The following is a 23,004-nucleotide window of genomic DNA, read 5'->3' as shown; positions in this document are numbered from 1 at the left end:
TCACCTTTCTCTGGAGTCATAAAATCTTGTGTGTTGTATAAAGAATGGGATATGAAAATGTTTTCATACTTTAAGAAAAAATCAGAATACATCTTGAGGTAATTTTTCTTCTTTCTGAAATAGTAATTTTGTTTGTTGATGCAAACCTTAAACTCTTGATGCTGAGTGTTAAGACAGTTCTGAAGGCCTTGTCATTTTTCCTACTTTGCAGGAAGTAAAGATGAATTGGTATATGTAGTCCTCGAAAGTCCATCATGGCTTTTCTTTTATTTAAACATTTTTAGAAGTATTAAAGCTAACTAAAAAGTGTAGAGGACACCAACAACTACAGGCACCAAGACGACAAAGAGGAATAAACATTCTTTGACTCTGTTGTTCAGTAGAGTGTTATGGCTGGCTGGATGTTTGACTCTGATAGGTTTTGCTTATCAGTGAATCAGTGTGAAGATGGACCTGAAGTTCAGTTCCTGTCATTTCTTTGCCCTCCCTAGAGTGCAGCTGTTAACTCAGTGTCAATGCTTACAGTTGAAGTTTTCTGTAATTCTAGGCCTTTGTGTTTAGTAGGCTTACCTGGGGATAATTTGCCTTGAACCCTCAGCGTAACTGTGTTTTAACTATTCTTTTCTCTCTCCAGGAGTATCTTCCAGAGCTCTTTGTACATTTTCAGTCTCAGAGTTTCCATACATCAATGTATGCATCATCCTGGTTCCTGACTATCTTTCTTACAACTTTCCCACTACCAATTGCAACAAGGATATTTGACATCTTTATGTCTGAGGTAAGCTGCATGAACAGACTAGGAATAACAGCATGATAAAGGAGTCATTGGTTAGTTAGAGCAGGGCAGTGCAGGGAGAAGCGAGAGAGCCCGAGTCTCCACCGCACTGCTTCTGTAATTACCTCATTTAAACCTCCCAACAGCCTTATTGGGTGGTGCTGATCCTATTCCCATTGTTAGATGAGGAAGCTGAGATTTACAGGGCGTCTGAGTGCAGACAGGTCCAGTTCTTGAGGCTGTATCGAGGATTCAGATATATACAGTTAAGTTTGAACTTGCTCTCTGAATTCATCCTCCTTATCACCTTTGAATGGTACAGGGAGAGTAAATGAGAAGTAAATTCTCTCCCAGTTAGTATTGTTGTAGTGCATCTATTTCCCAAACAATAAGACAGGTCATTCCTGTGACTGCTCTCCCATTGCCAGTGACATGGAAGTGATCTTTGTCCTCTGTTTCTGAATGCAACATTGTTACCTCTTGGAAGGATCAGTTTATATGATTTATCTAAACAGTTTAGGATGGAGTTGGCATTCAACAGGTAGTCAGTGCTGTGATTTCCATATCAAGTCTGTCCTCTCATTTGTTTTCTTGGAACATAGCCCTGCCCATTTTTACATGTGTTGTGTCCACTGCAGGGCTACGTGATAGAGAGGGATAGTCAGAAGGGTGGGCATCAAGTGTAAAATGCTTGCTCTCTGACTGTTACAGAAAATATGGGTCAGTTCTCAGTTTAGATCCTTAAATGCTTACTTTGGTATTATTTTGATTGGTTAATTTTTTGTTGATGGAAGAGTAAACAAATTTAACTTTATCTAATTTGTTTCATCAGGGTTTAGAAATAGTGTTTCGAGTAGGATTAGCGCTTCTTCAGATGAATCAGGCAGAATTAATGCAACTTGACATGGAAGGGATGTTACAGGTAAGTCATTCAGGAGTTCTTAAATGTTTCTAGATCTGTCATTAATGGAGCATGTATAGTAACAATTCTGCTTTTCATTTATTATTTCTTAGCACTTCCAGAAGGTCATTCCACATCAGTTTGATGGTGGCCCAGAAAAATTAATCCAGTCAGCTTACCAAGTCAAATACAACTCAAAAAAAATGAAAAAGTAAGTAATTTGTGTGATCGCACAGCTATAGAACTTACTGAAGCATCTAGGCAGTGCAGTGGACATAGGAAACAGTGCAGTGAAAAGTGCCCTATGTTTCTTCCTTAGGCTAGAAACGTTTTAATCTCACTAGGTAGTATCAGCTTCAGTACAGCACAGACAATATTAGGCTATCATTCCACTTTTAATACTGATACACAGGATCACTCTGCATAACTTTTTTTTCTCTCCCATGATCTCTTTTTTCTTGCTTCCCATTCTGATGGAGTTAGGTGCATTCATGCAGGTGTGGGCAAGCCTGCTGCTGTTTCTAATCACTGTGGTTACTCTTGGGAGTGAGCAGAGGGACTGAGCATTCTAAATGCACGTTCCACCACCAGGTTGTACACCAAGCCTCCCTCCTGTGCTACTTTTCTAAGAACACATTGAGTGGTTCTAGCCACTGACAGGGCTCTCCTCACAGTCCGCCCCAGTGTTACCTCCGTGCAGGCAGCACAGCCAACCAGCAGGTAGGATGAGAGATGTTCAGATTCTCATCTCATTTCCAAGATGTTCAAGATGCTCAGACTCAGTTCCTGCCTTAAACCTTCTCTCTGTCTTAAAGTAAGGTCAGTGTGACGTTAAGTAAGAGTTGTAGCTGTTTCTTCTCCAGCTCCTAGTATTTACTTAAATGACTCCTAGCCCAATGGCTTAGTTAGAATTCATGCGCTGGAGCTTCTGTGGTTTAAAGTGTTTCTGAGCTGTAGCAGTGCTTGCCGTAGCAAGATGTTTGTTGTTCTTTTGAGATAGTGTTTCACTTTGTAGGTCAGACTGGCCTTGAACTCTGGCCGTCTTCCTAACTGCACTTATACAGGATTAAAAGTATGGTCCACCTTGTCTGACTTCCTCCCTTTTTCTAAATAAAGTATTTTGTTCCTTTTTGATACTAATTCAGAGTACAAGATACTCCCATCTCCTCCAGGCCTGTGCTCTGTTAATATTCCTTCTGTACTTTATCCTTAACTTGTATTCATTCAGTCTGCATGCTTGCACCCACAGACAGGCTCGATGGAGTCTGCTCTTTCCTTGTCTTTCTTGTGATATGGCCTTATTGTGTAGCCCAGAATAATCTGCAGTTCACTATTTTCCTGCCTGTACCTCCTGGGTGCTGGAATCACAAGTGTGTGCCACCACACCTGGCGTTTTGAAGCTCCCTTTTGTCATTTTCTTTGTGCTAAGAAGGTAAATTTGCATTGACACTTAAAACTGCCAAAACAAAACCAGCGTAGCATTCCATCTTGCTTTTTATGAGATCTAAATCTTTTTTTTTCTTTTTTCTTTTTTTTTTCGGAGCTAGGCAAGTGCTGTACCACTGAGCTAAATCCCCAACCCATGAGATCTAATTCTAAAGGAATAGTTTATAGTCACTAGCCTGACTCCTAAGTACCATTTTTTTTTCAACCAGGAAAATATTCATATATATAAAAATAGATTAGAATGATAAATACCCATATTTCATATCTAGCTTTAACAGTTATTAATACTTTGCCATATTTATTTTCCTTCTTAGAAATTATAAAGCAGAGTACAGAAACCATGCTTCCTTATTCTCTGATACGTCAGTGTTCATGGTATAAAGCAGTTTTCTGCTTCCCCTGCTGTGTGACTGTGACTTCTTAACCATGGTGCTGTGTCTGGTGCATGCCTCGGGTATTGTTACCACGGACTGTGTCACACGCGTGGACTACATCTACATTTCCTGTCCTGACCTCCCCACTCCACCCAGTCCACCGCTCTGCTATTCGTTTCTCACGAAAACTGTTTCTAGTTGTACCTGGAGGAGAAGTTAGGGATGCGTTTGATGTTAATAATGTTCTTTGTTGTTGCTTTTGGCTTTTTAGTACAGGGCTTCTCTGTGTAGCCCTGGCTGTCCTGGAACTTGCTCTATAGACAAGGCTGGCCTCAGACTCAGATCCGCCTGCCTCTGCCTCTCATGCCTGGCTAACATGTTCTTTTAAGTTAAATAATTAATAACTACTTTTGAATGAAAATATACCTTTAATTTTCTCTCTTATTTTTAGACTTGAAAAAGAATACACTACAATAAAAACTAAAGAAATGGAAGAGCAAGGTGAAATTAAAGTAAGCATCACAGGGCTTTTCTTTTTTTTTCTTTTTTTTTTTTGGGGGGGGGCTGGGGATCCGAACCCAGGACCTTGCGCTTCCTAGGCAAGTGCTCTACCACTGAGCCAAATCCCCAATCCCCACAGGGCTTTTCAAATCGCTGCAGATACATTTCTTCAGGCCAGGGATTTGGTAGTAGATAAATTTGTACTTATTGGGATCTGCCTGTAGTTGGAAGTAGGATGGTGTGAGTGAAGTTGCTGTCCCTCTGCTGTGAGAAGAAATAGCTGTTTTCCATGCCTTGACCTGTTCCTCAGGAGAAGAGCTGTGGAAACTGCGTTCTTCTGCAACGTTTGTAAAACTGGCAGAGAAAGTATTTGTTGTGTTGTGCAGTTCAGAGCAGGGTGACATAGTTTGGCTGTACAGAACAAGGGTTGGACTAGTTGGGCCAATTGTGGCCTGGCAGGATCCCTTGGCCAGCATAAATTTTTCTCCTTTAAGCAAAAATTATGGTTTTGAATCATCCTCCGGAAAGCAGGTAGATTTTCAATTTGAAGCAAATAAATGTATTTGTACTCTGAACTCCATATCTGTACCTCTGCAAGACAAGAAATTCCTTTTAATTTAGAAAATACTGGTTTCCGTAATCATATAAATAAGGTCTTACATATCTAGTACAGTGTACTAACCTTGTGCAAGAAAAAATAAGTTTGACATCTTTAAACTGATAGAACCCTTAATGTTTATACAGTGCCAGCTCAGCACGGTGAACTCAGATATATTTCCCAACGTTTCCAAAAGGCTGGAACCTATGTTTATCTGAGATAGGCAAGCCTTTTAAATCCTTCTGAGCCTACTGCTCCACTGTAGGAGTGGGACTGTAGGCATTTGCCACCAGGCCTGGCAACATCAAACAATTCTTATTACACTTATTCACTTAGTAATTCTTGTGTGACTGTGTGTGTGTGTGCGTGTGTGTGTGCGCGTGTGCGTGTGCGTGTGCGTGTGTGTGTGTGTGTGTGTGTGTGCGTGCGCACGCGCGCGCATGCGTGTTAATATGTCCTTTTGTTGTTGGCTTTTTAGTAAGGTGTACCATGTGCACCATGCATAGCAATAGTACAATGGCGCGCTGTGTCTTGCAGGAGTTGGCTCTCTTCCTTAGACTACCATGTGTCTGCCCCAGGGATGCTGGCAAGTGCCTTTGCAGACAGCCCACCTCTCCGCCTCAAGCCTAGGATCCTTATGAGCCCTTGGTGCGCTCAGAGCTGATGTTTTCTTCTGATGCTGTGGGGTGGAAATCATGGATTATGCACTCTGATTGGATGATCCAGTAGTATCTAATTTCCTTATGTGCCAATCTCTAGTATGCCAAAAATAAAACAATTTAAAGAAATTAATTGTGGGCCAGAGAGATGGCTCAGTGGCTAAGAGCATTGATTGCTCTTTCTACAGGTCCTGAGTTCAGTTCCCAGCAACCACATGGTGGCTCACAACCGTGTGTAATGGGATCTGATGCCCTCTCTGGTGTGTCTGAAGACAACTACAGTGTACTTAATTATAATAATAATAATAATAATAATAATAATAATAATAAATGTAATTGTGTATAATGGTGTATAAGTGGTGAGTACTTGGAGGGAAGCAAAGGCAGGTGGCTCTCTGACTTTGAGGCTAGCCTGGCGTACAGATTTGAGTTGAGGCCAGAGCTACACTGGGAAACCCTATTTTGAAAAGAAAAAAGAAATGTTTATGGCTTAGTTTGGATTTTCATTGCTGTGAAGAGAAACCGTGACCAAGGCAACATTTAATTGAGGCTGATTAGAGGTTCAGAGGTTCAGTTCATCATCGTCATGGGAGGAAGCATGGCAGCATTGAAGTAGGCATGGAGCTACAGAAGGAGCCGAGAGTGCTCTATCTTGTTCTGAAGGCATACAGGAGAAGATCGGCTTCAGGCAGCTAGGAGGAAGGTCTCACAGAGCGCACCTCCACAGTGACATACTTCCTGCAGCAAGGCCACACCTCCCAACAGGGCTACCAGGGCTACTTCCTAAGGGCCAAGCGTGATCATGTGTTTATTGGTGAGAACAACTCTGGGATTTGATTCTTTCCTTCTGCCCTATGGGTCTCATGGATTGAACTGAGGGTATCAGACTTGGCAACAAATGCGTTTACCTGCAGTTCTGTCCATCCCATAAAACAACTTAAAAAATAGATTTACTTATTTTATGTCTGAATGTTTTGCTTGCATGGATATTAGTAGAACATGTGCATACCTAGTGCCCTGGGGTTCAGAAAGAGTGTGGGACCCCTGCGCTGGCTTTAGTGCTGATTGGGGTCTACCATGTGGGTGATAAGAACTCAACCCAAGTTCTCTGAAGGAGGAACATGTGCTGTTAACTGCCGACATAAGCTAACTTTATTGATAGGTGTGTCTGATTTTTCACTTGGCCCTAGTAAGGCATCAGATGATAACCATTAAGTGTTATTGGGCATGGCTATAAAACACTGCTTGTTTCCAAATGGCTTCAATTAATGGAGTAGGTGTTTTTGGCTCAGTTTTTCTCAGAAGCCTCCTGGGTGATGATCCTCCCTGTTCCCTATGAGTGTGCCCACCTCATAGCAGCTATCTCCCACTGTACTTGCTTGCTCACAGTTCTGTCATCTGGTCTGAACCTGTTGGAGGTCTGCACATTTTTCATTTTTAGAACCGTGTGGGCCGCCGCCGCCAACAACTCGTCCTCTTCCTCCTCCTCCTCCTCCTTCTCCTCCTCCTCCTCCTCCTCCCCCCCCTCCTCCTCCTCCATTGTTACTAAACTCCCGCTGTGCAGTTTGCTTTGCTTTTAGGGCTGTTAGTACTGTTAAGTCATAACCCATGTGGGAACCCATGGAAAGGGAGAGTCTTTGTCTTGATGAGTGGGTATAGAGTGTGGGCTATCACAAAATTTGGACATTTGGGACTGCAAATCAAGTTTCTGAGGATGGGAGACATCTTGTGTTTTGTGTTAATTCATTTACAGTTCTACAAACAATTCTTGTTCTCAAGAGATGTCACACAAAATCGAGCCATATGAATACAGAATCAAAATGGAAAAGATCTTTAGGCAGCAACTTACAGTGCAGAATAGTCTAAATGAGAAGTAACACTTAAGAAAGGGACCCTGAGGGGCTGGGCAGATGGCTCAACAGCACTTCCGAGGCCCTGAGCATGAGCTGGCAGCTTCTACTGTCTGTACTTCCTTCTGTCTGTACTTCCTACTGTCTGTCTGTACCTGCAGTCTACAGCTGTAGTGCTATGGGGTATGATGGCTAATTCTGGTGTGCAGCTGCACATGCAGACAAAACACCCACATACATAGAATACGTGTGTGCGTGTGTGGTGTGTGTGTGCGTGTGTATGGTGTGTATTAACACTGAGGTGTATTAGTCTTACCTGTTAGTTAATTATGAAGTCATAGCACACATGTTTATACAGTGATTTATTTAAAGACCGTATCAATGCCCCAGAGTGGGTGAATACTTGAGTGGGGGCATAAATAAGACAGTATCAAGACATTTGGTTAGGTGTTATTTGTTTGTTCGTTTGTTTTGTTCAGAGGGAATATTTATAGGAAAGTAGAAGATTTAAAGGGGAGATGGAAATCCAGGTGAATATTCTGAATTTTATTTTAGTATGATTTCTATTGTAATTAACTTGTACAATGCTGCCTGGTTCAGATTTAGCTGTCTAAATCTTTTAAGATAAACAAACTGTTTCCTTTTGTTGTTAAATGTAACTTAGAAAACTTGGCGAATCCTTCTTTTTGGGGTGGTGTCCCTTCCCAGACCATGAACGATGTTTGTAGTCTGTGGCAGCTGCTATACTGCAAAGAGTGGGACGAACACTTGAACTAACCACACCCACAAACACAAAGTTCAGGAACAACTTAAGAGATTACTAAATTATGTTGATGGACTATAAAAATAAGTATGAAGAGATTGATTGTCAAAGGAATGATTTAGGTTTAACGAGTAGTAATTTGGTAGTAAGTATTGAGAGTCTGACACTAAATAATTACATTATTCAAATGGTATTGAACATATTTTTAAAAATTCGGTTTTACTTTTTATTCAATAAGAAAATACTGGTAATTAGAGTTTTTAATTTCTTAATTAGAAACAATTCATAGTAAATGCTTTACAATATTTATAGACTGGAAGGCTTTTTGATTGTGGATTTATAACATGAATGGAAATTGATATAGTTTAAGCAACATTTTGGCATTTTCCCTATGAATATCCATTTTTAAAGTTTATTCTTTGTTCAACTAATATTCGAACACCAATTATATTGTTTCTTTTTTTTTTCTTTTTTTTTTTTTTTTTTTTTTTTTTCCGGAGCTGGGGACCGAACCCAGGACCTTGCGCATGCTAGGCAAGCGCTCTACTACTGAGCTAAATCCCCAACCCCTACCAATTATATTGTTAATAGGCGACAGGGATGTTAGCATGAGAATATCTAAGTCAGGTTGGAGAGATGGCTCAGAGGTAAGAGCATGGCTGCTCTTCCAGAGAACCAGGGCTCAAGTCCCTGCACCCACATGGTGGCTCTCTACTGTCTGTTTCTCCACTTCCAAGGGACTCCAGCCTCTTCTTCTGGACTTCTTGGGCACTGCACACATGTAGTACACAGATACATGTTCAGGCAAAACTCATAAACATTGAAATAAATCTTAAGACAAAAAGTACAAGCCATTATGAATGGAGAAAACAAAGGCTATTTATGTAGTATTACATTTAATGTTTAAAGTTTAGTCTCAGCTAGAATAATAAGTGTGATTGTTTCCTTTGCTGTGTATTCTTACTCAATGTTTGATAATCTAACAGTTCCTTACAGTCATTTCTTATTATAAAAGGTACACATTCTCAACACTGTTGACTTAGGGATCTGTTGTTTTCCCACTTTAAGAATCCTTGCAAACAACCTTTTTTTTTTCTTGGCAGAGGTTACGCACAGAAAACAGGCTTTTAAAACAGCGCATTGAAACACTAGAAAAAGTAAGTTAATGACCATTGCAAGTTTCTGTTGCATGATTATTGTTTAACTCTAACAAATCTTCACCGAGTCTGGAGTGTGTACCACCTGAATTGTGGTGCTGACCTCAGCTTCCTTAGCTTACTCTAGTTACTAAAAGTCTCACTGTGTCACCGCGGTAACATTTAGCTGACGTTTTATTTAGAGAATGGACTGGTATCCTTTACTTTCTTTTCACAGAACTTCTAAAAAGTGTGACTTAGTTGGGGCAACATTCAGACAGGATGTTTTAAAGATGAATTTCAAATGTGCCCTGTCGTTTTCGCCACATGTTTGAACATGGCAATGGTTCTTTTAAGGCATATAGCAAACAGCTTTATATTTAGTCAAAGTGACTGGTTCCCACCTTAAATTCTGTTTTCATGTTGATTTTCAACACCAGGTACTTTTATAACTCTTTGCTTGGTAGAATTGACTTAACATCTGCTCACTAGCTTTTCCTTCCTGTTTCATGTAAGATGAAAGCAAGGAAGTTTTCTTATTTTTCTTCCTGTGCCTTTGATAGACTGTATTTTTAGTGGTGTTTTACAGAATGAATTGGTTGATAGAATCTGAGGCTTCCTTGGGTAGGCACGTTGCATGCACAAAGTCCTGATCTCAGTCTCAACACTGTGTAATCTGGACATGGTGATGTCTGTTCATAAGCCTAGCACTTGGCAGTGGTAGAAGGAGGGTCAGAAGTTCAGAGCCATGCTCAGCTGTACTGTGCCAACCTAGGACACATGTCTGAGACTGTGTCGCAAAAGCAAAAGCAACCAATATGAGAGTTTCCTTAGTTAAAAATAGCCAAATTCAGGGTTGGGGATTTAGCTCAGTGGTAGAGCGCTTGCCTAGCAAGCGCAAGGCCCTGGGTTCAGTCCCCAGCTCCGAAAAAAAGAAAAAAGAAAAAAAAAATAGCCAAATTCAGAAACTTTTTTTTAAAGCTAAAGGTTCAGAGTAAATTGGTGTGGATCTGCTGCTCATGCTACGCTAGTACCAGGTGTATTTAAAATCTTTCCGAAAATTCATAGCTAAATATCCAAAAGAGAAATAACTAGGAAGGGGGATAGTCGCAATGTTTGTCCTTTATTCTAGAAACCTTCATGATTTTATATTAGGTAGTGTTGCAGAAGAACAAGCTATTCATTTCAGGTTTGCTGATGGTGTGATGGTAGTGTACTTTATCCCGAGTCAAATATAGTTCCTCCAAGATAGTTTTGCAGCGCTCGGAAGGCGATTGTACTTTTTGATAGCTGCACGTATATATTGAGTGTACTAAGTCCTTTTGATCTGTATTATCCCTGCCCTCACTGAGTACCCAGTTTGCAGTAAAATATGCAGCTTTCGTCATTAGAGTTAGACATTTTCACAGAGAAGGCGTTTACTTCACCACACCTTTAGAATGATAAAGGAGGTCTAAGTGGATAGTGGGTTTCGTGTCTAGAAAGTTGAGTATCTGTTATCCACTGGCATCTGCCCTCAGGTTTCGGCTTCACTCTTAGAATTCTCTAAGTATTTAGGTCTCCGTTGAATTCCTGAACCAAAGTGTTCATCCTGGATTATTTCGAGTTTAAGTTGAATTTCTGAGTTCTGTTGTCAGCTCTCCTTCCCTATTTCTCCGGTGCTGACGTTATACCCAGCTGCTGCCATGTTTGTGAGTGGAATTTTTCTGACCCATATCCCTTTGTTCCTTTCATGGAAGTGATTTGATGCTATGATTAGGCCTAAAATAAAGATTTAAAAGTATATTTTCAAGAAAAAGTGCTTGTTTGTCCTAAGTAATGAAACATTTGTCTCCTTTAAAACATGATTATCTATAGTTTGTCCCTATTTTGATATTTTTAAGATTTAAAAATAAAAATGCATTTATTAAAAATAGATTTTAATTTAAACTTCTATTTTAATTAGCAGTGAAAAGTAGATGGAATTTGGATGTGGATGTTTCTTCTTATTCCTAATTTATCACTTTGATTTCCTGTCTTTTATATTTCTATCTAAATTTTTCCTTTTGTAGGAAAGTGCTTCCTTGGCAGATAGATTGATACAGGTATAGTTTTTTATTTTTAGTGTTTTTGCTAACCTCTAAGGAATCCTAAACTTAGAAATCCATACTTTATGCATGCAATTTTACATGCATTTTTCTAGAAATAATTCTTTGGGCTGGCATATGGCTGTATACTTAATGTTTTGATAAACGTATTATCATTAATTGGGTGCCTTTCTCTGCACGTTTTAAAGCTAACCTTATTTTTAAAGTATTTATTTTAAATGGCAAACAGTGGGTTCTATGACATTAACCACTGTTAATTGACATTTTAGCTCTGCATGTACAACTCAGTAATATTGCATGACTTTCATTTTTTCTTGATTTAAGAAAAGAATTATTCTTAAGACTATGAGATGAAATTTTCATTTAGTTTCCTCAAATTTGCTAGAGCAAAATAACAAACTTCTAGCTAATAATTACCTAGGCTATTCTGTTCTTTGAGGTATTTTTTTAACATGTCAAAAAAAAATAACTAAACCTCACAAGGCAGTCTGCCTTGAATTTATTCTAAATTGCTTTATACACACAAAACAATTATGTCCTAAGGGACAAGTGACCAGAGCCCAGGAGGCTGAGGAAAACTACCTCATAAAACGGGAGTTGGCCACCATCAAACAACAGACTGATGCAGCCAGGGCTAAGCTGGAGCAGGCTGAAAGCACCATCAGGGAGCTCCAGCACCATCGCCATTGGGTAAGGAGTCTGCTAGAGCTTGTCTTGCCTTCCCTTTAGGTCATACTGTGAAAGCACAGCTCTAGGGGAACTGTTGAGACACTCACTCCCTGTGTGTTCTGTAATTCAGAGGGGTCGTACTATAGACACAAGGATCCCTGTGCTTTTTATTTAATCTGTTTTGTTAGAAGTAGATACTATTTTCTTTTATGTTATACTCTAAATTCTAGGAAATAAGCAAGTACAATGCTTTGTATATTTTCAGAGATTTCTCTTATAGGAAGTAATCTTGACGTCTGGTTTTTGACCCTTGTAAAGATGTTGTTAGTACTTAGATTTTAGAATATATGCATTTAAAACATTCATAATGTTGACAGCTTATATTTCATGAAATATTCTAGCTTAGATTTCCTATATCGGAACATTGAGTTATGGATTAAAATGTATGTTTACATTTACTTAAAGAGAAGACAGTTTGTCAAACGGGCGGTAATTCTTAAAAAGTATGAATTGCATCAACCTAAAGATGTGAACAGCCACTCATTACATAGCTATCCTTGAGTGTTGTCTTAGGGTTTCTGTTGCTGGGATTAAAGAAACACCATGACCAAAAGCAGTGTAGGGAGGAGAGGGTTCAGTTGGTTTATGCTTTCCTGGCACTGTCTGTTGTGGAAGGAAGTCAGGACAGGAACTCAAACAGGGCAGGAACCTGGAGGCAGGAGCTGATGCAGAGGCCATGGAGGGGTGCTGCTTACTGGCTTGCTCTCATGATTTCTCAGCCTGATTTCTTACAGAACCTAGGACCATGCCCAAGTATGGCCCCACCCACAAAGGGCTGGGCCCTCCTCCATCAGTCTCTAAGAAACGCCCTACAGGCTTGCCGGCTTGCCTACAGCCTGATCTTACCTAGGCATTTTCTCTATTGGTGTTCCCTCCTCTCAGATGACTAGCTGTGTTCAGTTGACATAAAAACTAGCTGGCACAGTGTCTTTTAGAATTTAGACATAATTTCTCATTGTCACACTCAGAGTAAGGTGAGCCTCACAGGATTGTGAGGGTTAGAAGGAAAAGCAGCTGTTGGATAAGGAAGTTATTGCTTCTGTTCTCAAGTGGGAGCTGGAGGAAGAGAAAGCCTGTCAAACCTACTGGTCTAAAGAAGCCAGAACAGCAGATACAATGACCGCAAAGTGAGCATTACTTTTTCTCAGTAAAATTAAGAAACATCATTATTTGCATTCAAAAGTTAGAAGATCCGAAATAAACAACCAAAAAAAAAAAAAAAAGTTAGAAGATTAAAAGGACAAAAAAGGGCAGTGAAAGCCATAGACACTTTTTTTCCTTAGTGAAGGCAGTTAAGAAAAATAGGTATATTAAAGTAATATTAAAAGGACCACAGCTGCAATGGTTTGTTCTGCTTTTATGTGAGGTTTAGTTAATAACAGGGCATGTAACAGAAAAACAGTTCTTAACAATGAAGTGGAAACAGTTGTCACTGGAGTGCGGTTTGTGTGGAAGGACAGTAGCTCTCATGCACGCATGAGCACCAGCTGCAGTTTTTATGCATTAAAGCCGTGAAGCATGAACGACAGTTAATGCTGAAACCTTTGCATAAGAGTGAACCAAGTGGACAGAGTGCTGGTTTACAGCCAGTCATCTGGGCTGACAAAACTGAGCAGAGTGAGCTTAGGCATTTCTGACTAAAAGGAAGAGAGAAGCTCCATACTCATCTTTTAGGGTGGAATAGACCTGCACCATGGAGCTAAAATTTACCAGGGAGAAATCAGATGTTTACTTCAGAGTTTATTTCCCTTTCCTCACAAAGAAGATGGTCTCTTAAATTGCATTAAATTATAGATCATAGAAATAAAGCTATGAGGGTATACTGAAAAAATGAAATTTAGCATCATAGCTTTGAACTTCCAAGTTCAAGTTTTACATCTAAGATATTAAAATGCCTTGCAAGATTATTGTAGAAGTAGTAGAAATTGCATTTTTAGGAAATGAGAGGTCCAAAGACTTTAATGTAGTAGACACATGTGTTTCTCACAGAAAACAGTAAGTGAGAGTTAGGTTTGGGAATGTGGCCTTGTTTATGCTTCATTAAGAATTCTTAGTCTATTTTATGGCTTGGTGAAAATTAACTTACTATGTCAAGACAGAAATGTTATTTTGTAGCAATAGCTACAGTTTTATAAGTTCATTTGATACGTTCTTTAATGGACCTTTGTTCTAGTCAAGACAGAAATTAAGATGAAATTAGTAACTATAAATGGTTAGATATATCGAGGCTATTATGTTCCTGTGAGAATGTGTTTCTGTGAGAAGAGACTATTATGTTCCTGTGAGAAGGCATCAAAGGACTTTGTAGTTTACACCTGTGCATGGGGCTTCATATCAGACGGCCCATGTGCACAGTGTGTTCAAGAGTATTATATGTGAACTATTTTAAAAATAAAGCCAGTATATTAGATGGTAAATCAAGATTAATTCTTTAATATTACAAACATTTAATCTCTATTCAGAACAAGAAGGTGAACGATCTCACAATATTGATAGCTCACCCTGCCCTCAAAATTAAGATTCAAAACATTCTTACCAATGTCATATGTAGCAAAATTATAAGAGATTTTAATTGAGAAAGAATCAGAATCTTTTTTAAATGATTTATTTATTTTATATATGTGAATACATTGTAGCTGTCTTCAGACATACCAGAAGAGGGCATCAGATCCCATTACAGATGGTTGTGAGCCACCATGTGGTTGCTGGGAATTGAACTCAGGACCTCTGGAAGAACAATCGGTACTCTTAACCCCTGAGCCATCTCTCCAGCCCAAAAATCAGAATCATATCCATTGAATTTTTTGACAAAAGAAATACTTTTCAAAGAAGTAGATAGGTCAGTGACGGGAAGTAAGTACAATTATTGCTAATTTGCTTACAGTCTTCCTTTAAACACAGATTTATGAATGTTTGACCTCTCCCAGTCAATACTTACACCCACACTCCTGCAGAGGTAATGGATTTCTAGTACAGCATCCTCCTGCCACTGCCCACTCCTGCCATCTTTGTAGTTCTCTATGCTGTGAAGAACTTTAGGTTTTAGTCCTATTTTGCTAACTGCAATCTTTTATATTTGATGCACTTTCGTTTGGTTTCAGAGATGATTTATGTAGAGCTAGACCATTTCAAGTTTTTCCACATATTTTCCCCCCACATATTTGTGAAATTTAAGTATGTGATTTGATATGTTTACATGTAGAGGGGTTGTGTAATCACCACAATAAAAATGACAATTTTCATCACCTCAGGATGTCCTGGGTTATAGTTCATTTTCTACTCTCATCCCATCAGTCTGTGCCTGAATACTTTGGACTTTTCTAGAACTTCTGTAAGTGGAATTGTAAGTCAGATTAAAAATTTCTTTTAATCATCACACACACTTATTTTTATCTATATATTGTTATTTTTTATTGTGATAAAACATATACAACATGAACTTTACCAATGAAGTCTGTTGAGACTGTTTTCGTTGTTTATAAACATTACCACTGCTTATAAAAATTCTAATGGTTTTATACTCTGTAATCTTTAACAAACAAATAAGCTTAATATAGCAAAAAGGCTTACCAAAACAACACATTTAGTCAGTGTGGTTACAGTAAATATGTACGACAGGGGCCTGGAGAGAGGTGGCTAGGTGGTTAAAGACACTTGCTCTTTATGGAGGACGCAGGTTGATTCGCAGCACCCAACCAGGAGCTTGCAGCTGTCTGTGACCCCAGTTCCAATTCCCCTTTGGGTTCTGTGGGCACCTCAGATGCATACATGCATGTAGGCAAACATGCAGCTATAATAAAACACCTAATAAACACACTAATAAGGTACTGTGCGTATAGAAGCACATGGAGTTCTGTGCTGAACAGCAGGGTGATCAGTGTAGGATCAGAGGGAAGCAAGTGGAAACTCCGTCAGGGCCAGGCTTGGATATATCTTAACACAGGGTGTGCTTGTCTTTAGAATAAAGAATAAATGTGAACTGAAGTAGAGTAGGTCAGTGGTCTGGAGTAGAGAGATGAGCTCCAATAGATGCATGACCAAGGGCTTGTAAGACTTTAGCCCCCAAATCATTTGAGAAATAGAGAAGATAGGAATTTATAGTACCTGGGTTTTCATTGATTGATGAGAAGAGAGCTTCTTTGGCAGCTGGTGGTCAAAGGGGCTATTACCCACAGCCAAGGTTGTGCTTTTAAGATATGATGTTTGAATAGACCAATTCTGTTTACTGTACAAGAGGACAGAGACCTGTGTTCACTTCTAGGGATAAGGTGGGCATATAATCCAACTGGACATTACTGTGACATCACATGGAGCAAGTCAGCTTTCAGGGAGACATTTGTATTTGGGTCATGGTTTCAGCTCATAGTTGTTTCCTTGGGCTAATGGCAGCATTTGTATCATCATGAGAAGTCTAGGTGTAGGACCTTGTTCCTCATGGCAGCCAGGCAGCAGAGATGGAGTTCTGTGTCTCTCTCAAGGGCATATCCTTAGTGCACTCCCTTCACTACACCCCATCTCTTTTTTTTTTTTTTTAATTTTTTTTTTTTTATTATTAACTTGAGTATTTCTTATATACATTTCGAATGTTATTCCCTTTCCCGGTTTCCGGGCAAACATCCCCCCCCCCCCCTTCCTTATGGGTGTTCCCTCCCACCCCCCCCCATTGCTGCCTCTCCCAACAGTCTAGTTCACTAGGGGTTCAGTCTTAGCAGGACCCAGGGCTTCCCCTTCCACTGGTGCTCTTACTAGGATATTCATTGCAACCCTCACGAGGTCAGAGTCCAGGGTCAGTCCATGTATAGTCTTTGGGTAGTGGCTTAGTCCCTGGAAACTCTGGTTGGTTGGCATTGCTGTACATATGGGGTCTCGAGCTCCTTCAAGCTCTTCCAGTTCTTTCTCTGATTCCATCAACAGGGGTCCTGTTCTCAGTTCAGTGGTTTCCTGCTGGCATACGCCTCTGTATTTGCTGTATTCTGGCTGTGTCTCTCATGAGCGATCTGCATTCACATTTTGATCATCCGTCTTGAGTTTCATTTGTTCTAGGCATCTAGGGTAATTCAAGCATTTGGGCTAATAGCCACTTATCAATGAGTACATACCATGTATGTCTTTCTGTGATTGGGTTAGCTCACTCAGGATGATAGTTTCCAGTTCCAACCATTTGCCTCACTTAATTTCATAAAGTCATTGTTTTTGATAGCTGAGTAATATTCCATTGTGTAGATGTACCACATTTTCTGTATCCATTCCTCTGTTGAAGGGCATCTGGGTTCTTTCCAGCTTCTGGCTATTATAAATAAGGCTGGATGAACATAGTGGAGCACGTGTCTTTTTTATATGTTGGGGCATCTTTTGGGTATATGCCCAAGAGAGGTATAGCTGGATCCTCAGGCAGTTCAATGTCCAATTTTCTGAGGAACCTCCAGACTGATTTCCAGAATGGTTGTACCAGTCTGCAACCCCACCAACAATGGAGGAGTGTTCCTCTTTCTCCGCATCCTCGCCAGCATTTGCTGTCACCTGAGTTTTTGATCTTAGCCATTCTCACTGGTGTGAGGTGAAATCTCAGGGTTGTTTTGATTTGTTTCCCTGATGACTAAAGATGTTGAACATTTTCTTTAGTACACCCCATCTCTTAAAGGTCTCACACTTTGTGTCCTTGTCTCTAGGGACATTGAGGACCTGTTGGTGAATGAGACCCACTCAGTAGCAGAGATTTAGAAGGAACAGGAGGCTGCTCTATGGCCCTGGAAATTTGTATAACTTGGCAGCTGATGGAGACTCATCCCCATTGTGAATTTTCAGGAGTTAAAGATCGAGTCAGTCTGCCCACACTGTTGGGTGACTGTGCTAATTGAAGTCAGAGTGTGATGGTTTGAAAGAGCCCTATAGGTTCGTAGTGTGAATGCTTAGTCCCTAGTTGATGGACTGTTCAGGAAGTACTAGAAGGTGTGGCCTTGTCGGAGGAGGAGTAGCACTGGGGATGTGGACTTGGAGAGCTCAGAACCCCAAGCCAGGCGCAGTCTCTTTGTCTCCATCTTGCTGATGAGATGTAAGCTCTCAGCTATTGCTGCTGCACCATGCCCCCTCCATGATGACCGTAGACTCAGCCTTTGAAAGTGTAAGCCAGCCCCAGTTGAGTGCTTATGTGAGTGGCCGTGGCCGTGGTGTCTCTTCACAGTAGTAGAGTGAATGGTACTAAGGTGGGGACAAATTAAAGATGGAAGCGGAGAGCATCTGTATCAAAGTAAGTTTGGACTCAAGTCATCTCAGGACTACCCACAGTAGCAGCCCTGCTGCTTCCTTGCATGTAACAATCCGGTTTACCTTTATGGTATCTAGAAATAGATACACTGAAGCAGTAATTCACATGTAACAATCCGGTTTACCTTTATGGCATCTAGAAATAGATACACTGAAGCAGTAATTCACATGTAACAATCCGGTTTACCTTTATGGCATCTAGAAATAGATACACTGAAGCAGTAATTCACATGTAACAATCCGGTTTACCTTTATGGTATCTAGAAATAGATACACTGAAGCAGTAATTCACATGTAACAGTCTGGCTTATACTTAATGTGTCCTAAGCAGCTAAATGGCTGGGCACTTCCAAACCTCCCTGTGGCTAACTCACTCTCCCCTCTGATATTCCTGAATCGTTTCCTATTAAATTTTATAATTCATCTCTGACCCAGTGAGGGGAGTGGCCCCTGGGGCCCCTCTCCCCGAGTCTCACATGGCTGGTTCTGTCCTCTGCAGCTCTCATGTTTGCATCCTGTTCCTTTCCTGGCATGTCCTCATGCCTGGGAGATCTAAGTCCTACTTCTGCCTCCCTACCCATCGATTGATGTTGGCAGCTTCATTTACCAGTTAGAACCAGCTGGGGGCAGTCAGCATCTACATGCACACATGCGGATTCTTGTGTAATGTGTGGAATCCAATTAACATAATGTAAGCAGTGAGCCAAATCTACAACAATATATAGCAGTCAGCACTACCACTGATAGAAGGCTTTGATGCTGAACTGATAAAACAGGGGATGTGGATGAACTCAGTTGGTAGCCCTTAAGATTTGTTGTTTTTAATTATACTGTATGTGGCTGTGTGTGGGTTTGTACATATGTGTGCAGTGCCCACAAAGGCCAGAAGAGGGCGTCTGGATCTAGAGTTACAGGCACTTGTGAACCTCCTGATATGGGTGCTGGGAATTGAACTCAGCTATCTCTACAGCCCTAACACACTTAGTCTTTAAATACCTCATCTCAGTAACGGTGGTGAGCTCTCATTATTGAGTAGAAAATCCAGAGTTCTGTTGCGACTTTGAACTCACAAGCATTTATAAAACAGTATCCAACAACAGCCAAGTATACTTCCTCAGTATGATTGTAATGTTTATAAATACACATATTCTGGTCACAAACTTTAAAATATTATATTTAATACTTCATATAAATATAATGTGCTTGGATCTCTTAAAAATTTGAAAGAATTAAAGTATTTTCTTTGACCCTATTATCATTCGGTTCAGATTAGTAATAGAGGGGCCAGAGAGATGGTTCAGTGGTTAAAGCACTCATCTTTCAGGCATTTGGATACCTGGATAAATGTTGGGTGGGAGTAGCAGTTTGATTGTAATTTTAGGACTTGGAAGAGGGACATGGGATCCATGAGGCAAGCTGGATGACCAGACCAGTTTGCATTATAGATACAATGAACGTTCAGTTTAGTTGAGTGATCCTTCTGCAATGAACAAGATGGAAAGCAGTCAAGGAAGGATCCTGTTGTCAACCTTGGGCTCCCGCACACATACAAACTTGTAATACCTCTCTCTCTCTCTCTCTCTCTCTCTCTCTCTCTCATATATATATATATATATATAAATTTGTAATACACTTCCCTCACACACACACATTCTCTCTGTCTCTGTGTCTCCCCCACCCACAAATTTGTAATACACTTCCCTCATACTCACTCACTCTTGCTCACTCATATTCTCTCTCTCTCTCTCTCTCTCTCTCTCTCTCTCTCTCTCTCACACACACACACACACACACACACACACACACGAAAAAGTTGGTAATAGACTTCCCAAACGGTTGGAAGTTAATACATTTCTACATTTGAGTGGGAGAAGGCGGGTCTGAAAGGAAACTAGAATATACTCATAATTTACTGAAGACACAACAATATGAACACTTGTGAGCCCCATCATTGCCATGCTTAGTAGAGAAATTTAGAACAATGTTTGTGTTATGTGAGGCACTAAGTCTTAAAAGAATAATTTGTTTTGCCCTTAAAAATGCAGATTTATGAGAGTAAATTGAACTTAAAGCAAACAAGCAAAAAAAAAAAAAAAAAAAAGAAAAAAAAAGAAAAAAAAAAAAAAAAAGGAAAGGGAACATGACTGTCTGTTCCTAGGTGTGGTGGAGAAGAAAGTTTATTGTAGGTAAAAAGGAGAGCCCAGGCAGAGACAAGGTCATCTGTGAGAGTCCAGAGTAGATGTGACCAGACTGAGCTAGGCCATGGAGTAGTTGGGGGGAAGACAGGGGAGTCAGGTGTAGTAGCCAGGAGGCCCAAAGGTACAAAGAGAGCTGGTAACCAAGACGGTTGGATTCTATAAGGAAGAACAGCCCAGCACCCTGGCCTGGAGAGATGAGGGTAGGGAGCAGGGTATGATATCTAGGAGGTCCCCATAACAGTTAGCAGCTGAGGCATTCTGGGAGAACCTGGAAACCAGATTCACTTAGATACGTGAAATAGGCACCTTACCTATTTTTCCTGGGGCTTGCAGCCTAACAGAAATCAATTAGAAAGCTACACAAACCAAAGTCCAAAGCATCAGTGTAACTACAAGCTGAGTCTTTGAAATGATCAGTGAAGTCACTAGGCCTCTGTCTGTAGTGACTAAAGAAGGGGGAGAGACAGTAACTGGTATCAGAAATAACAGTGGCCTTTGCAGATCGGACTCCATTGTTTTATTTCATACTCTGAATTTTTCTGGTACTTTCTCATTATATCATTGTATTTTCTATAAACTAGATTCAATTTGACATTTAGATGAGAGAGGACATTGTAGAATTCATTTTGTTTTTAATCAGAAACTGAGTTGTGTCCAAGACCAGTGATGAATTTGGTTACTAGGCTTAGATTGGTTACTGTAGCCTCCCTTGTAAAGATGTGGCTTGTTCTTTACAACTGTTAAGTAATCTATTGGGAATACTTTTATATCAAGTAACTACAGCTATTTCTTGGTGTCTGTAGGATGATTGGTTCTAGAAACCCTTGTATACATTTAAATCTGTGGCTGTTCAAATTCCTATATAGCATGGCATCATATTAGCATATACCCTCTACACATCCTTCTGTGTACTTTAAATATTTCTGTTTCTGTTTTTTTTTGTTTGTTTTTTTTTTTTTTTTTTTTTTTTTTTGTTTTGTTTTTTTCGGAGCTGGGGACCGAACCCAGGGCCTTGCGCTCGCTAGGCAAGCGCTCTACTGCTGAGCTAAATCCCCAACCCCATTACTTTAAATATTTCTAAGTTATTTATGCCTAGTTCAATGTAATAAACAGATAAATGAATAGTTATTATACCATATTACTTAGAAAAAATATCAAGAAAAAATTCAATGTGGGTTTGTTTGTAAAACTTTACATCCTTGGGTTGTGTCTATAAATATGGAACTCACCGATATGGGATCCATCTATATAATCTATATGTCTCTTATCTAAAGGACATGTAAAGTTAGTTATTACACTAATTTTCCAAATCTTTTAAATCATTGAAAGTTGTGGATTTTTTTTAAATAATTTGAAAAAATGTGTTTAATCGTACATAAGAATTCTGTGTACCTGACTTATCCAGTGGGTCAGTATTCCCGATAAAACTGGAACATAGTTGATACGTCTCTATAAAAATTACACATTTAATCTTGTAATTTTGCTTTTTTTTTTTAAAGTGGGGAGCTATGTATTGAATCCAGGGTTTCATGCATGTTAAGCACATTTACTAACCCCAAACCACACTCCAACCTCTTACAAATTCTTAAGATTGGTCAGTATGCATAAATCTGGGCAGAACTTTTAAAAGTCCTTTTGAGGGGCTGGAGATCAGGCTCAGCAGTTACAAATACTGCTCTTTCAGAAGACCCAGTTTAATTCCCAGTCCCCACATCTAGCTGTTCATCACTGCCTATAGCTCCACTTTCTGATTACCTCTTCTGGTCTGTGAGGGGGTGCACACGTGTCATGGGTTCTTAGACACACACGTATGCATATAAATTAAAAATAATAGTCTTCGAATCTTGATCTTTAGTCTTTAAAGGTTAAATACTCATATTTACACTTTTTTATTTAATTTTTAATAAAAGAGGTCATCAAAGTGAGAATCTTTTTCTTAGCATTTCTTTGTTATTAACAGCAATTAAAAATAACTAGAGATAAAATTTCATTTTAAAGGATTTATGCAGTTTTTCAGATATTTAAATGAAATAATACTTAAATGGTAGGTATTTTTTGATAGCCCTGGGGTTTGACCTCAGGGCTTCATACATGCTGGACATGTGCTCTGTCACCGAGTTGTACGTTTTGTCTTGATGCATTGTCTCATGAAGTTACACATAGTGACTCTTGAGCCCAAACTAGCTTTAAATGTTTGATTCTCCTCTTAGTTCCCAATGCTTTAGTTTATAGCACTTGCCACTATGCCTGGTTAAAAAGCAGCAGCAACAGCGACAGCCAGAATCCCTGGCTTTTCCGGGCATGTGGGGTAGGGATGGTTGTAACCATCTTTGGGTGCCATGTGCTGGAGGTCAGAATGTTACAGAAGTCTGCTCTGGAGTACTCTTACTTTTGTGATTTTTTTTTTTTAATTTCAGATGCTTATTGATGTGATAGTCACATGTACTGTCTTACTGTTTTGTCTTGTGATATATATATATATATATATATATATATATATTACATATTTTGTCTTGAGAGTAAATTAAAAGCATTGTATCATTTTAAAATGTAGCTCTAAATTGCTAGGTGGACATTTGATAAAAATAGATTATTTTTGCAGCATATAACTTCTATATCCCAGGTCTAACACAGATTATCTAATATAGGATTTGCTTATAGGTAAGCCTAATGTTAATTAATTCATTCAGTAAATACTATTTGCTTACTTACTGTAAGAAGCA

At 39.6% G+C, this 23,004-nt stretch overlaps 1 protein-coding gene across 7 annotated transcripts in view; it reads left to right on the top strand.

Moving 5' to 3' along the window:
• Evi5 (ecotropic viral integration site 5) overlaps positions 1-23,004 on the top strand; it is a 157,703-nt gene that overhangs the window by 57,698 nt on the left and 77,001 nt on the right. For 5 of the 7 annotated variants that reach the window (XR_004389481.1, XM_032917011.1, XM_032917012.1 and 2 more), the window contains 7 exons: positions 635-778; positions 1,608-1,697; positions 1,790-1,887; positions 3,948-4,008; positions 8,971-9,024; positions 11,055-11,087; positions 11,634-11,780. Coding sequence is in view for 6 of the 7 variants with exons in the window: in XM_032917011.1 (XP_032772902.1) it covers positions 635-778; positions 1,608-1,697; positions 1,790-1,887; positions 3,948-4,008; positions 8,971-9,024; positions 11,055-11,087; positions 11,634-11,780 (627 nt within the window). In the remaining variant the exon portion in view is untranslated. The remainder of the gene's footprint in view (positions 1-634; positions 779-1,607; positions 1,698-1,789; positions 1,888-3,947; positions 4,009-8,970; positions 9,025-11,054; positions 11,088-11,633; positions 11,781-23,004) is intronic. The other 2 variants (XM_032917014.1, XM_032917016.1) reach the window with 2 other exon arrangements.

Source organism: Rattus rattus, chromosome 11 (assembly GCF_011064425.1).
Source record: "Rattus rattus isolate New Zealand chromosome 11, Rrattus_CSIRO_v1, whole genome shotgun sequence".
NCBI lineage: Eukaryota > Metazoa > Chordata > Mammalia > Rodentia > Muridae > Rattus > Rattus rattus.
This window is presented reverse-complemented; position numbering and strand designations above follow the sequence as displayed.